The sequence below is a fragment of the Bactrocera latifrons genome, unplaced genomic scaffold (genome assembly GCF_001853355.1).
Source record: "Bactrocera latifrons isolate USDA-ARS-PBARC rearing strain unplaced genomic scaffold, ASM185335v1 scaffold_194, whole genome shotgun sequence".
In the NCBI taxonomy this organism is placed as follows: Eukaryota; Metazoa; Arthropoda; class Insecta; order Diptera; family Tephritidae; genus Bactrocera; species Bactrocera latifrons.
The window spans coordinates 477421-494869 of NW_017535452.1; the positions used below are offsets into that span (position 1 = coordinate 477421).

The 17449-nt window shown below is 31.8% G+C and overlaps 1 protein-coding gene across 1 annotated transcript in view; it reads right to left on the minus strand.

The window, feature by feature from the left end:
• Positions 1-6886: 6886 nt before the first annotated feature.
• Positions 6887-17449, minus strand: part of LOC108967667 (elongation of very long chain fatty acids protein AAEL008004) — a 14660-nt gene continuing 4097 nt past the window's right edge. The window contains exons 2-6 of the mRNA XM_018931240.1: positions 12260-12510; positions 11842-12032; positions 8936-9010; positions 8547-8846; positions 6887-7817 (exon numbers count right to left, since the gene is read on the minus strand). Coding sequence (XP_018786785.1) covers positions 7512-7817; positions 8547-8846; positions 8936-9010; positions 11842-12032; positions 12260-12320 — 933 coding nt within the window. The 5' untranslated portion in view covers positions 12321-12510 and the 3' untranslated portion in view covers positions 6887-7511. The remainder of the gene's footprint in view (positions 7818-8546; positions 8847-8935; positions 9011-11841; positions 12033-12259; positions 12511-17449) is intronic.

Here is a 17449-nt window from a genome sequence, read left to right on the forward strand (position 1 = left end):
AAGAGACATATTCGGTTTTTGACTGAAACAAAAAACTGAGAAACATTCTATTTACGCTTTGACATTTCTTCAAAATATGTTGTTGGCGATTCTTACGCAAGCACATCTTATTCGCTTATATTAAATAATTATAAAAATAATATTGCAACATGTTAATTTTTCTATCAAAGTTTACAAAGAGTTACGTAACCAAGTGCTTACGATATCACCCTGTGTTAGAACCTTTACATACAATTTTTATAGGCAGAGCCCAAAAATATGCTGTAATATATGAATAGATTCTTATTACAAGCATGAAATATACATATATATATGTATGTATATTATGTATGCTTTAAGTGAATAAAATAAGTTTTTTAACATTAAAATTAGAAACAAACTTAGTAAAATCACATCTACACATACATTTACACACCTGTATTGGAAATATAATCTGTGCTTGTGTTTTTTATGTGTCGAGYATGTGTGTTAGGTTAAAAACCCCCTTTGTCATTTCACATCTTTAATACGTACAGTTGCTGTGAAAAAAATAACACCGCATTATAATACTGATACAATTTTAATATATCTTGTATTTTTTTTTCTGSTTTGACAGCAATCACTGTGGCATTTTGTTATGTGCGGTATGTTCTCTTTCTATAATTTAAACTTCTGGAGAATAATTAAACGGCATTTTATCTGTATTTTAAATAATATGTATTTTGTTAATTTATTTTTATTCTGCACTACGTTTTTCACTATTTGAAAAATAATCTTCAAAAATCTCACGGTCACATCTATCCATCCATTCCATCTTTATCATAGTTCGGTGAAATTTCCGACTTTGTGCAATTGAACCTTCGTAGCAATAGTACCCAGAGATTCTCAATGGAGTTCAGATCTGGACTGCACCATGGCCAGTCTAATGAAACAACCATATTTGCGTCAATTCATCGTTTTAAATTTTGAKACTAATCGGCTTARMMGTTTTGCAGTAATGTTGGTCCCCGAATTTTTTGGGAAAAGCTGGTTTAAAGTTTAGAATATATGTACATCAAGAGAAAAGTAAAAAAAATCGTTTTTTGTTTTTTGTTTTTATACTAACTGTATATAACCCCTTAAATAGTGTCCAAAATTTTGTTGGTGGCACATTCATTACCGGCAAGGTGCCATTATTTTGAACGCAGCTGTATATATACAATATTGTTTATATAAACTAATATTATATAATTTAATTGGGTAGTTCTTCTTGTGCTTATGCAAATTTCAACTTGTCTCAATTAATAACTATGCCGATACACCAGAAATGCATGAAATCACGTCATTGGACCTCGCGGAAGAACTATCAAAAATATCAAATGAGTTTTCAATATTTTATTTTTTGCATGCTATTCACAAAATCAAGTGCTAAAAGCGTTAAGTAAAATATTACCATACATATATACATACATATCTAYCTAGTTAGCTACATACATACATACACTAAAATCATAAAATTTGAATATTTTTTATACATTTGTTTTGCTTGTCTGCGCGATTGCTTCCGATCGAAGTTGCGCTTTCATTGTTTTTGGTCAAGATCATGGCTAAATGGTTTTGTCTGACGGCTTACACGCGTATTCATTATGTTATGCATGAGTGTGTGTCGATACATATGTATGTCTGTACGTATGTACATATGTCTGCATGTTTGCAGGTATCTTTTGTCGATCAGCCGTCGTTCATTCACTCAATTTAAGAGGCTTGACTACTTTAGCTGATCAGTTGATAGCTGAGGTAATGTGCGCGGTACCGTTGATGGATTAGATTGCATGTATAAATGTATATATGTACATATTTATATACAATTCATTTTGGTATGTGTCTACTTTTTGCATGTTATTACTCATGCGGAAATAGCTTCTTGCAGATTGTTAAGTTCCATTTTTTGCTGTATTTTTATTTATTTTATTTTTACCTAATTTTTTAAAGAATTTTTCGGCACTTGTAAGTTGCTCATGTTTTTGGCATATATTTAGCATAATAAGGAAATTCCCCGCTCACTAAAAAGTACCGCTTTTATGTTATTGTCACGTCGTCTCTCGTGTAGCTCGTGGCAGCAAGATGTCCGATATAAATTGTCGACAAGTGGATAATAAGTCGTGTTTCTGCATAAAAGCTTAATTGCAATTAACAATTAAATTTTACCTGTTCTTTTSTTTTGTGGGTGTGAAGTATCAGCTACTGCCGCATTATTTATAAATTCCACGCTGCGTCAATTTTAGTGTTCTGCGCCGCCTTAGGAGAGATGTGTCATAATGGTATTTGTTTTCGTACCATTATAAAACATATTTTATTGTTCAGTTTTTTTTTCAGTTTATCAAGATAGTTGGGTTGTTGTCAAAAAATTCTTCCAAATAACTCTTTGATTATCTCAACTACGATATTATCACAATTAATCTGCTGATGGCCATAACTATTTCATTTACATATGTATGCTCCCTTTTATATAGTGAACAATTGCCGCTTAGATTTTTATTATATCTTATTTTCCTTTGCCTTTCTGTCCAATTTATACTTTGTTTTGATTCTTAGYTTCAAGGTTTTCCATGTCATTATATTTCATTGTTCAGTGATTGGATTTGGTAGACTTTATGTGACTGATAAAGAGAGTTCTGTAAAACAATACTAAATTATGAAATGYCCATTTAACATTTTAACCAATGAATATGGTATATTAAGTTTGCTACAWAGTTTGTAATATCCAAAGAAAAATGTCAAAAATGCCATAAAGTATATATATAAATACAGTTGTCCAAAAGAAGAATAGGAGTAAAGAATTCAGATGAGAAAAACGAACCTTTTGATTTTCATTAACAAAAAAAAAAATTGTGTTATATAATACGAACCCGTTTTAAAATTTTAACTTATAATGCTTCCAAAGTATCACAGTRTAATAAAATAATTAATATCTAGTTGAATAACCTCGGTTTTTTTAACACATCTCCAATCTCCGAGGCATGGAGTTTATGAGATCCTGGCAAAGTTTTGTTGGTATTGTTTTCCAAGCCTATTTCACTACCTGCCAAAAATTTCTCGAATTGGTTAGTTTCTTTTCAGCTAGATATCGATCGAGGTTTTCTATGGAAATGTGGTCAGGAGACTGAGCAGGCCACCGCATAATCTCAACCCCATTGCCCCTAAATAATTTTTTTTGCGCACTTCTTAGTATGTTCAGGGTCATTGTCTTGTGTATATGCTCATACCAATGGCATATTCCACGAGGAATAATTAAATATTTTGACATATGCCCTTTGATCCAAAATGTCTTCAATTAAGTGAATTGGACCAACACGATTTTCGAGCCGGCATTTGAAACGGATTTTCTTGTAAACCGGGATCTAGTATATTCCGAGTTAGGGAGACCCCGGAAAAAGTTTCTAGAACCTGTTCTACCAAATAACTCAATTTTGTGTTCGTCTGACCGCAATATGTTTCGCTATTTGGCCATGGGCCATGTTCTTTTGCAAATTGTATGCGGGCTACCTACGAACAGCTTCAGTATTAACTTACAAATTTAATTCGTCGAGGATGTTCTTTTCAGATGCAAAGAAATTAATTTTGCAGTTGGCGATTGTCTGCAGTGAACGTTTTGCGCTTTCGTTTACGAACTATGAAACCTTTTTTATTTCTATAATTTAAGTCATTTGTTACCATTTTAAAATGGCCTCCTTTTATGATTTCTTGGATCTCTAGTTTTTTCTAGTTGTCTCAATTTTTTTTTTTTTACATTTTCCGCTTTTTCTCTACCCACTGGAGAAAAACAAAATGATTAAATAAAACAATAACTAATTAAAATTGCTGCTAGATATGGAACTATGTTTATTTACTTTTCGAATTTTGTGAATATTTTTTATGTTAAGGATTATTTTGAGAACGAAATATCTAACACTACTATAATTTAGTGGTAAGTAATAACACCGAGAACTAGCAAAGCAGAAGTAAAATAACGATCATCACAATAAAAATGCGTTTCTCATTTTAATGCTGGTATCCCGTTATATGTACTGTTATTGTACCGCGTCATTTACATGTGATTTAAAAAATTTATGCTGCCAAAAATATTTTTAATATTGGCACTCCTAATATTTTGTGGACATTTGTAAGTGATAGATGTAGCGAACTGAGGATGCCTGCCTGTCATTACATGAACTAATGTCTCAGTTATTTAGATATCTATCACGAAATTATGAATACTTCTACCAAAAGGAAGCTATTTGACGAGACCACCGATATCGTCTCACTATAGAACAGTTCGTATAGTTCGATCGAAATCGATTCCTTGTATGGAACAGTTTTTTATTCAACAATACATCTTAATGAAATTTCGTATAGATACACTAGTATACAGTGGTTTTATTGTCCTAGATATACGATCTGCTCTTTTTGTTTCTCATCCTTACTATCTAAATTATAAAATTTTGGTTACCTAGAAAAATTTAAATTAAAATTTAGAAAAAAAAGTATTGATAGTCATACTAAACTCTTCCAAGTTACACTTTCCGATGCAGTCATAACTTTTATGAAATCTATATCATTCATGATTTGCTGTTGATAGCCAATAAAGAGTCCACCTTTCAGTTTTCCCAMACTAAGTTTGAGCATTATCTACAAATGTCCCATCAAACAATATATTTCCACCTCCMACGGTTTAACAATTGTTATCATTCCTAACTTGAACACATGTGTATTCATTGATTTAATATGTATTATTATGATGGGACCACTATACTAAACTGTATTGTTGTTTCGGTGCATCCGAAGTTAATGGTTTATCTTGTTTCGTAAACCAYTTTCTAGCTGCTGATGACTTAAATTAGACCGTAGTAATCTATTTTGAAGTCAATATCAATATAAATAGATCATTTCATCAGCAGTATTTCTTAAAAAGCTATGAGTTTACCGAGTCATAATAATTTTTCGTTGAGTTATAAAATTCATATGAAAAAAATTTTATTCTTTAAAATAATCAAGTTTTAATTTTAATAGTTTAGTTAGATTAACGAAAAAATCAGTATAGATATCATTCAAATTTCAACAAAAATCACGAAATGATATATTTTTAAGTAATTGGAAGCGAAATACATAGAAAACCATTAGCCATACTATGAGATTCTTTCTTCCAGTTGTCTATCAATTCGATTTTTCAGAGTATGAAGCGAAAAAAAAGATATGTTTTTTTTAAACAATGTTCAAAAATTGTCCAACTAAATTACGAAAATTTAGTTATTGTAAAGAATGTGTTTCGTGTACTTCGCTCAGCATAATCGGCCTAGTGAGCGTGCCATTCGCAACACCATCATCTATCTTCAGGCCAAGCATTCATTATTGGATAACATTCGAAGGAATACATTGCGTTCAGCACGTAGAAAGAAAAATTGCTGAATTTGAAACGAATAGGAATCTGAAGAGATTCAAGAGCTGTCATTTCATCTAGAAAAAAATGGTTTGATGGGCTTCGTGATCCCGCGGAAACGTCATTCCATAGTTTTTAAAAAATTATGACGATGAGAGTGTAGCCTACAATGGCGACCGTTATCGCGGTTGATAAACATCTACTTGATGCCTGAAATCGATCGTGATCACGGTAACATTTGGTTTCAACAAGACGGCGCCGCTTCCTACACATCGCATCAATCAATTAATGTATTAAGTGAACACTTCAGTGAGAAGATAATTTCACGCTTTGGGCCAGTCAGCCAGTATATGCCCGTTTCGTAGCTATCTCGAAAGCCTGTAAGTAATTTGTTCTACTCTTACGCAAAACTTTCTAAATCTCTCCGTTCATATATGGTAAAAAGTTGATTAAGTTAGTACTAGTTCGTGCAAAACACGCCTGCTTTTGTGAAGTTTCTGATTATAGTCTTACAGAACGAACCTTTAGAAGTTTCCTTTTATTTGAATCAATATTCTGAACAGTAATACAACTATTTAAGAACAAGCAAAATTTGTTCCATTTTTTTTAGGTTAATGAGTGCTTTTGTCATACAACTAAAAAGTTCATAATGTTCTTATGGTCTAGGTAGACCTAACAATCTAAGGAGATTTTAGCACTATTAATTTTAGAGCGGACGGTAATTGATTTAAGAGATATATTACTTTTAGGGACACACTTAGTGACTTGATTCCAATTGATGGATTTGTAAGGGAACTATTTGCTGCAGTTTTCTGATCTGAACAATTTGTTCGAATATTGCAGCACTGTCCTTGAAGCCGAATTTTGTAAAAATATCTTGTCACGAAGAACTTGATTCTGATCGTTCAGTTTGTATGATTGCTTTAGTCGTCCGAAATTCGCAGCTTATTGGGAAGAAAAGGATGTGTACAAAACGATATCTGAAAACGGAACTAGTTGGTGTACATACAGACAGACGAAAAAAATAACATGACATCTTCAGTTTGAAATATGATTGAACATAGCAGCAAAATTTTGTAAATTCAGAAAATATCTTAAATATTAATTTAAAACTTTAGTAGGGTTTTTTTAAATTGTTTATTGAATACTATGTAAAACCAAGTAGACTTTTTTCCTGAATTAAAAAATAAATAGGATGTAAAGGAAAATAATTTTGATACAAAACATTAACAGTTGACACTGTAATAATATAAAAATTATCAGAAAAAAATTATGATTGTGTTGTATCTAATATTCATCATTATTTTGGTGTTCGAAATACAATGCCGGGCGAGCTCATAATCGAATTGAATTTCAAACATTTTCCAGTCATCAGACTTCAAGAAATGTTTGCTAGAAAAAAATACCGAAAAATTTAAAAATCGTGTGTTACTGCCGAATAAAAACCACAGATTAAATGTGTTTTCATGAAAATCCTCACATCAGATGCAATTAAATAAAAATGCAATSAAATATTGTTAAATACAAAATCGTTTTATCTTCGCAGATGACTTAATATTTATGTAAAAGTACATAAAACTAAAAGCATACATACATATAATATTCATATAATATTTTATTGTATTTGTTTTCCCTTAACTTAAGGTACAAGCGCGATATTGACTTCTTATTTGCTGGAGAGAAGAAAATTCATTATGAATTCATTATGAATTTTCTTAAGCAAATTACTGATTACCAAATGACTCAATTTGACTTAGAAATAATAAATAGTATAGTTAAAATACACAACGAATCTGTTACTTATTTTTTTCTGAATCTTTGCGTTGAATATGTACATAAATCAATTAATAATAACCGGCTTAAGTGATGCTTATATAACTACTAAGAACTAAGACCTAAAACCCTCAACGCGATACAACAATACATACATACACATAAACGTACTTACAGTTATAGAAATAGGCAATGATGCGACCAAGAAATAGTAATATTATTGCGCTTAAAAATAATACCATTTATACAACTGAGATAGAGATGTGGCAGACAGCCTGGCAGGAACGGCATCGGCACAGCGGCTAGTTTGGTTTACCTAAAAAGCTTTGAGGCTTCTAACTAACAACTGTAGCGCTACCGAAGTTTACAGATGCTTCTTTTCTTGAGCCGTGTTCGCGGTGTTCGCCGGTGCACCGTTCAGATTCTTGGCACTTATATCGTTATTGTTGTCGTTGGCTGCAGCTGCAGCTGCAGCTGCTGCAGCGCATTTGGCACTCAGGGCATCTGCTTGTGCTTGTTGCTTCTTTTTGTATGATTTCTGGTAGAAATCATTGAAGAGATAGTAGAAGAAGATGGCGTTGGGCAGGGTGAAGCACACACTCCATCTGGGATAACCGCAGTCGGTGTAAAGTAGCTGAGTTTGATGGATGAAGACCATGCAGAATTGGACCTGTGAAAAGAGAGGAGATAGAAGGAGAGAGTTTTAAAACAAGAAAAAAGTTCAATTTGGCTGTATCGAAAGTATAAAAAACTTTACTGGTGCATTTCTTTTACGAATTGAATTTGATTTTGTTCGGTTTGTTGTTTGGCAGGTATAGAACTCTCAACTGAACAATTTCTCCACAAATTTTATTGTTGGCTTGAACAATAATACATGCCAAATTTCATATCTTGTCAAATTAAAAAAAATKTCATGCAAAGACATAATTTTCATCGCTGAGTATCAGTTTATATAGCAGTTATACCCTATGGATGTCCGATATCGGCGATTCCTACAAATGAGTAGTTTCTTGGAGAGAAAAACAACATCTCTAGTCTGACATAGCAAAATCCAATTGGCATGTATTTACATACAAGTATATACTTGATTTGGCCCTCAACGTTCCTTTCTAAGTGTACAAATTTCGTGGCAAACTTTATGCAAGCTACATAAAGGTTATAAATATGGTATATCACCACCTAAAGATTGGCTTTATAAATTTGCTTGGAATTATTAAGTTAATTATTCATCTTCCATTTGTTATCAACAGCTAKTGCTGAAAGTCTGCATCTTCACTTTCAATTAGAAATACTACGCAGTCCAAGAAGGGGCATGATACCGGTTCAATGTCAAATTAGCTGTATAAGGTCTATGCTTATGGGTGTACAGTTACTCATTAACAACATAACCGTTACTCACCATTTGCAGTGTGGTAATGTGTGATTTCCACCACAAATACTTTTGCATTTTTGGTCCAAACGCCGATAAGAAGTAGTAGGTGTACATAACGATGTGCACAAATGAGTTAATCCAACCGATGAAGGTGCCATGGCCGCCGGGAAAATACTTGGTGGTGCCCCATGAGATCAATGGCATAACGGAGTGATGGTAAACATGCAGAAATGTRACTTGACGTTCATTTTTACGCAGCACAAAGAAGACGGTATCCAATAATTCGGTGATTTTAGCCAGATAGTAGACGTAAACGCCAAACGCTTCCTGTGCGAAGAATGAATAATAGAAAAATATTGATAATTTAAAAAAAAAATGTATTAAGTGTGTAGCTGTTGTAGTGATATTTAACTTACTCTCACGGCTCGTGGACTGAACGAGCGATCCACCGGCTGGCAACGCCAATTGTAATAACGCCATGCAACGCAACCCTACGTCAAAATAAGGTGGTAAAATAGATGAATAATAATTTAAAACTAAAACTTCAATTTTATAGAATTTACACAAAAAYTTTTGAAGCAAGTGTTATGCAAATTTAGAGAAGTCGAGGGATCGTGGAATAATTTGTGTTTAAGATTCAGCAACGTTTGATGCGCTGATATACAACTCTAAGGGATATCAAAAATGTAGAGCGTATGCATACACTCGTAAGCCTCTTCAAATTTATTTTTAATAAATATACACATATGTAAAAAATTAGTATGACTTTAGTAGCTTCATTGGAGGATTTGATCAAAAAATGAAAGGCCTCTGTGTAATGGCTAGTTTCCTATGGAATTAAAGTAACTTGAATAATAAAATGTTACTATAATTCTGAGAAAGTTCTATAATCAACCAAATGTTGTGCCAAGTATTGCATTATATTTTCTGCAAATGCTTAGGAATGATGAAGAACTGTAATAAATGGAAATTCAAATATAAAAAAGTTCCAAATTAATACAAAATATTTTCATATAAAACTTCAAAATATTTTTTTGATTATACAAATTGTATGCTCAATAACCTTCAAGCTAATCTTAAAGTTTGGGACTACCCCAAGTTTTGCACCTACTGAAAACACATGTAAAAACAAAGTAAAAAGAGACCTGACTTCCTCTAAGCATTATTATGCTGATGACCAATAAGTCGTCAGCTGACATATATACTATTTCCAGCAAAGTGATTGACCCACTGACTGTGCTGGTTCAAATATGTAAATGAAATGTTTGTCATGGTGAGTACGCCTAATTTAGAACTAGTCCAAAAACGTGTTTTCTCGTTTATATATTCTTTTGTAAATTCGGCAATTTTTATTATTACTCAAAGTCTGGTATTTAAGGAGTCCCATTAATATCGATAATTGAAAAACTGGAATTTGTGTAATTTGTTTATTGTAAATAACGGTTATTGGTGGTTTCAATTTGCTTTTATTGAAATGAAATTTACTGAAATCAATGCGTCTTAATGCTTATGAAAATATTTAGAAATGAATTTGATTCCAAAAGGATAACAGCTTATTATACAAATTGATTTTATTTAAAAAATATTCAAGTATTTATCTTATGTAGTTTACAAAGTTCGTATTAGAAGTACAAAAAATCTAAAATTATTTATTTCATTGAAAAAGCTTTAAATAGCATAAATAATAAGATTCTAAAAAGCAGAAATAAAAGGAGGAGGAATATTTTTGTGGTGAAAAATATTATCTTTTAAAATTATTAATTTCATTGGAACGTCTTATGTAACAAAGAATAATTTATTACATCAAAATTATAGAAAAAATTTAAATAAAATTCGAATAAAGGGAATGGTAGCTTTTTTAGGCATTCAGATTTCAAGATAAAGATATATGAATATATTCACTCAATACTGTAAATGAAGTTTTAGATTTTAGATCAATGAAGAAGCCTTTGGAAATGTTTAAAAAAATAAAACAAAATAAACCATAGTAAAACCACGAAACCTATTGGAAACGAGAGATAAAGTAAGAATTTACGGCTGATCTGGGATCGGGAAGAGAAAGACAATTTTTTAAATTTTTAAAATCTAAGTTATGCATAATMACAAGTAGAGAAGGGCTAACCAACATGTTGCAAGAGTATAAAAATATTTATTTTTGTATTAACACCTTTTTCCCATAACCTCAATATGTATGTAAAATATAAATTTTTTTATATAAAATTTGAAAAAATAAATTTTTCACATCCTCAAAATGTATGTAAAAACAAATAAAACAGAAACATTTTCTATAGAAAAAAATATAACATCAAAATTTATATAAAGAATAGTTTATTTTAAAAAATGTCTTTTTACATAAATTTCGTGGTTATAACAAATAATTTTTTACATAATTTTTGAGATCTTAAAATAATTATTATCTCAGCTTTTTGCTTACCAAATATGTTGTAACTATTTTGATTTTATTTATGGTAAATACGAAATTGTTTGACCTAATTTTGGAAAAATTCAAAAAATCTATAATTTTCAAGCGAAAATTCTCACGCATAAAACCGTATACACTGATGCTTTTGTACATTTATTGTTTGAAGTAATGTATTCAATTTTGACGAATGAATATATCGTTAATAAAATCGAATGCGTTATTGGGAATAATTATCTCCATTGGCAAGTAGATATTTGAGTAAATTGATTATAATAGTATTAATTTTTATTTATTCACCATTTGAAATTTGTGTTAATATAAAAATAAAGAAAAAAAATTTCAATTTTAAATGCAAAAAAAATTGCTCAGACACTTAAAAATAAAACTTTTTAGTTTACACATTACAAATTTTAAATTTTAATTGAACCAAAAACTTTGCGAAAAAGATTTAATTGAACCGTAATTAAAAAATTTATATTAAAATAAAATATTTATAATCAGTTAAAAACTGAAAAAATTTCAAACTTTGTGTCTAAATACTACGCCGTTTAGGTTTATTAAATATGTAGAAAAAAGTTTATTTGTAGTCATAAACTCAAAGCAAATGTGGAAATTAATTCGTAAAAGCGTCTATTGTAAAAGGCAATTCGCATGTGAACATTCAAAGCAGCAAATATTATATGTGAAGTATAACAAACCAAAAAATGAATAATGATCTTTGCTTTGCAAAATGTGTAATCAAAACTTATTTTCACACAATATACCTAAAACCGCCGCTACAATTTGCATTGCAATATATGTATTTGTATATACAAATATTTTTGACTTTAAGCAAACATAAAAGAAATATAGAAAAATCAATAAAATAGAAAAATCAAAAAAATATTTGGTCATACTTACCTCATAGAACATCCAAGCGCTAACCACTACTTGCAAGAAATTGTACACAATCAAAGTCTTTTCCAATTGGAATGGCTTGCGATCGCGCATGTAACGCGGTCCCCAAGATAGCACAAAGTACAAATAAAGCGCAACAATGGAGAATATCGGCACCGGCGACTTAATTAGAAACCAATCATTTGTACGTTCATCTGTTGAGGAAGTAAAGTAAGTATTGTTGTTATTTGCAGTACTGTCAATATATTTTATTGTTGCACAATTAATTATTGTGGAAGTGAACTGCATTTAACGTAGCTTATAAAATGAACTATTGAGTAGTTCAATTCGATTAAGTGCTTGATAATTTGTTGCTAAGCTGAAGTATTTATATATCTTTCTTTTAACATTTCTCTTTGTATTTATATTTTATTTTACTTACCAGCCAATTCGACGAATAGGAAACTCCATACGTCATTGTCGGTTGCGTTCAGATCCGCCATTTTTTGCTCGTGTTTCGCTTGCTCAGCTTACGGAGTGTTTATTAAAAATTGATGACTTGCAATTCGTTTACGATTATTGAATTGTTCTGCATAAGCCCATGCGCTGCTTGTGCTGCCGCTGCTTCTTTGATTATTAATTAGTTCTAATCAAAACTTTATCAACCAAACCAAACAGAACTAAGTTATGTATCTGAAAAAAGAAATTGTGAAAATGGTTTAAAGTCGTTTTATTTATCATATGTTTCTTTCTTAACTAAGGTCATAACTATAAATTTCAATAACTTTAAAAGTTTTGTTTGAAAAGATTTTTTTTTTAGAAATTACAGGCGTTSAAAACATATTTAAAGGAAATTTTCAATTGTAATTATAAACAATATAAATATAAACTCTGTGATGCGTGACACCCGCCACTTGTATTTGAAATTATATACATATGTATGTATATCAAAAAGTACTCAACCAATACCTACCAGATTTGGTGAGTGAGCATATCTAATTATTGCTATTGTATACATGGAAATGAGTGAAATCGACTAACAACCACGCCTACTTCTCATATAAMAAAGTCTACTTTCACTTTAAAGTATAGATCAAAGTTATCAGAGTAAAACTTTGTCCTAAAGGCATTCAAGTTTGCGCCGGAAAATGGACTATAAATTTTAATGGGCACAGATACCAAATATGTGGACATGTTTGATACATATCGTGCATTCTGTGAGTTCTAGTACTGAAATTCGTGGAGAATATCGGTGATATATTGTCTAAGTCCATGTTCTCCAATTCGAGCCAAAAATATTTGTTTACTATTAAGCGGAAGCGATTTWAATTCACAATAAAGTGACGGTCTTGATCATCACGGAAGAAGTACGGCCCATAAACCGCACCAAACGATAATGTTTTCGGGACGTAATGTGGCTCATGGAGTACTTGTGTGTGCATATTTTGCTTATTGACAAAGCCATGCAGCCAGAAATGAGAGATTTCGATTTTTCAAAGGGAATTACATAAAGTCTTCAGATTTGGAAGGATAATTTCATTGTTGCTGCAATTAGCTCTTCAGTAAAATTTAAGGTAATTAGATGGTGCGGTATCACAATATCAGTCAAGTAGTCTCTGAAATCTGTAATTTCTTGAATGTTCTCAYAATTGTATGAAATCTTCCTCTTAACTATTTGCGTAAATATGATTTTTTAGCAGAATCGCTTATTTAGTTATCTTTTTCTTAGTTCTATATATTTTATATTCCATTCAAGTATCTATTTTTTCCTGGTTATGCTCAATCTCACCTAGTTATTTATTTTTCTGGGAACAAATAGACAGACTGATATACAAATAATGCATAAGCAATTCGTCTCGTCATTCTGAACACTTTGATATACCTAAAACCCAGTATTSATTTCAGTTATTTTAAGGTGTTACAAATAAGCGTTAGGTGCACTCTTCTGCATGAAAATCATACAAAGGAAATTTTTCGACAAGCCATAATTAACGTATATTCACTGCTTTTGATGAAAATATATGAGTTGAGACATATCTCAAATTCACAATGAAAGCTATTAACTTGTCATACAACGCGCAATCAAAATATTAAACAACATAAATTTCAAATTACTTTCGGAACCCACATGCACATCTCGTGTGCCCATCTCTGAAAGACACAGCACCATTGCCGGTCAGTCGACATGTAATGCCATATATATGAGTGTGAATGCACACACATGTATACAAATGCAAATATGCGTAAATATAACAATTCAGTCAGTACGTAAGTTTTTGCGTGTTTGTTTGTATTTAAGCCTTCTCTTTTTAATTTTTTAAATCCAAAATTGCACAACAAACACTCGAAGTTAACAAGTTACACGCTTGCCGGTACAATTTATACCATCTAAAACTTAATCTATATTTATATATGACAATGATAGTTGAATTTTTTATTAATGGGTACGAATTTTAAGGGCATTTTTAATACAAAATATAACTATATATACAGAGCAGTACAAGTACAAAATCAACATAAAGWCCTTTCTAAACCTCTTTATGCTATAAAAACTGCACATGTGCAGGGTATTACGCTTCGGTGCAAACGAAATCTTTTCTTTCACTCGAGTTATACGAGCACCTGTGGAGATATACACATATACGCTTATACAAATGTAAATGTCAACGTATTCATATGTGCACATCATCTTTAGCGATTTATTTGCAATTGCATAAAAAGAAAATGTGTCAGAAATGAGAAATAATCAAAATCACGGTCAAAATGCTGGCCTACAGCTGGCTGAAATAGTTCAGCAATTACACTCAACGCCGAGGCAAAGGTGAATTTGCTTGAGTGGTGTAAACAAATGGCGGGATAAATGCATGTGTGCGTRTGTGTGTTACAATGTGAGCAAAAGAAAAGAAAATAATAATAGTTTTGTATATTTGTCACTTTGTTGTAACTACACCTGTTGCTTTTGCCCATTGTGTGCGATTTTTACTGTTATTATAAAATATTTGATGCTGCTACAGTGCGTATGCTTATGAACATATATTTGTGTGTAAAGAAATGTGCGTAGAATTTTGTAATACACATTTGCGGTAATACAATAATTTATTATCATTATCATTATATTTAATATATGGRTTGCATATTATTTACATTTAACAAACGTTAAGTTGTGGTATGGGAAGTTCAGCTTTTGTCCAGTTTCTTCATATTTCTGTGAAGTGAGCCATATAAACAGTCGTCGCACTCGCGACTTGGCCTTACGTTGTTGACAGTCATAACTTTGAAGTTGTAAATAATTTGGTCTATTTAGAAACCAGTATTAATACCAACAATRTCAGCCTGGAAATCCAACGCAGGATTACTATTGCCAACAGGTGCTACTTCGAACTGAGTAGGCAATTGAGAAGCAAAGTCCTCTCTGGACGAACAAAAACCAAACTTTACAAGTCACTCATCATCCCCGTTCTGTTGTATGGTGCAGAGGCTTGGACGATGACAACAACTGATGAGTCGACGTTGCGAGTTTTCGAGAGAAAGGTTTTGCGAAAGATTTATGGTCCTTTGCGCATGGGCCACTGCGAATATCGCATTCGATGGAACGATGAGCTGTAGGAGATATACGACGACATTGAAAGCCGATATTGATCAGGGAATTAAGAGACAGCGGCTACGCTGGCTAGACCATGAAAGTATTGGACGCAGTACCCGCCGGGGGAAGCAGAGGAAGAGGAAGACCTCCACTCCGTTGGCAGGACCAARTGGAGAATGAACTGGCTTCGCTTGTAATATGCAATTAGCGCCACGTAGCGAAAAGAAAAAACGACTGACGCGCTGTTGTTAACTCTTCTATAATCGCGTAAGCGGTGTCTACGCCAGTAAAGAAGAAGAACCCCTATAATGGTCTTCAATATCTACTTTCTTATATATAAAAAAAAAAAAAAAAATTGTATTACAAAAATTAAAATTTATTGTATGATATTATATTACAGCAAAAAGTGATAAGTATGTATATGTGAATCAGAATTTTATAAACTCTGTTGGCAATCAAAATATCTGATCTGAAAAATCCTCGCCCTGACAACGACGAGTTGATGATTCGGAGCAGTGTTAGAAATGTTTAAGCCCAATAAACCGGAGTTGTGCCTCGATATATGACAACGGATGAAACATGGCTTCATCGTTTCACTCCGAATTTCGATCGGGCGTATATGATTGGACCGCGCACGATGAACCCGCCCCAAATCGTGGAAAAAGCCAACAATCGTCTGGCAAGGTTATCGCGTCTGTATTTTGAGATGCGCAAAGAGCATTCTTTTTAAATACCTTGAAATTGGAAGGAAAATCAACAGCGACTATTATTTTAAAGGGAGAAATCGTTGACTCATTTGAATAAAAAAGAAAGAGCGGTTTCACCAACGCAAATTTTACTTTTTTATCTCAGATGAATCTCTAAGGTTTAATGATGGATACTGCAAAGCACTTCGGTTGTAACTGGATCAACACAAACAGCCACTGGTTTTAAAATTATGATTTTGCTTTCCGAATTTCTGTCAAGTCAAGGCGAAACCTTATTTAATGAAGTTATGGTTGTACTTTTATAAAATCAAATAATATCTTAGGAAAAAGAAATATACATTTTGTAATCACTAACCATACTCAACACCTCATATACAATATTTATTGTTTGAGTTTTCTAGAATCATGTTCCAATTTTCAGTTCAATTAGTTCACCAGCGTATAAGTATTCGAATTTGTGAGTGAAGCTAATTAGCTTTCATATATGTAAACTTAATGCAGCAATTTAATTAAACTAGTGGCACATTTCAAATTTATTGGCATGCTAACTTAAACTGAATAAAAATAGGTCAATGAATAAACAATAKATAATTCACATACATATGTCCATGAAAGTATGACTTTCAAATAGTATTTTTAGAAATAATGGTTCAAATTTCATTTAAGTTCGGCAACAATTTTTGGGAAAGTCTAAAAAAATATGCGGAAGTCTTTCTTAATTATCATTGCATTTAATATCATATATGTAGCGATATCTCTACATTTAATGGTACTGCTCCTTTGAAGAAGAAGAAAGAGAAGAAGGTTTCTAATTCTAGTAGTATTTAAGTAGTTYTTACTAGTTAATAGCAAAGCGGTTRTTTCCTAATCTATATTTTGCATACAATGACTAAACTTTTTACACCATGYGATTGTTAGCACCATTCGCATCGGGCGTATAAGTACTTCTTACAGTGTCAATGAAATCTTCAAATTCTCAAATGACCACCAAATTTGAGCCTTTGTGAAAGAGACTTCAACAAATATTTGTTTGCTAGTTTTCATATTTGATTTGCTCAACACAAACTTTTGAAATCGATTTAGACTTATGTCAATGCCTGTTCATTACTTTTATTGCCTTTTGGCACATTTGCCCACACTGCTTTTAGCTGTACTGAGACTAAGTGACCAACGCAGTTGCTGGCCTCACATTTTCAAAAAACAGAAAAATAAAAACAATTTTAATTTTTTCCAACCTTTTCATATTTCTTGTAAAAAGCCTCCAATATGAGCACTATTTTTCAACTCTAAAGGATCATGTTTTTATTTTTCAAAAATTTAAAAAAATATGTTTTATTGCAAT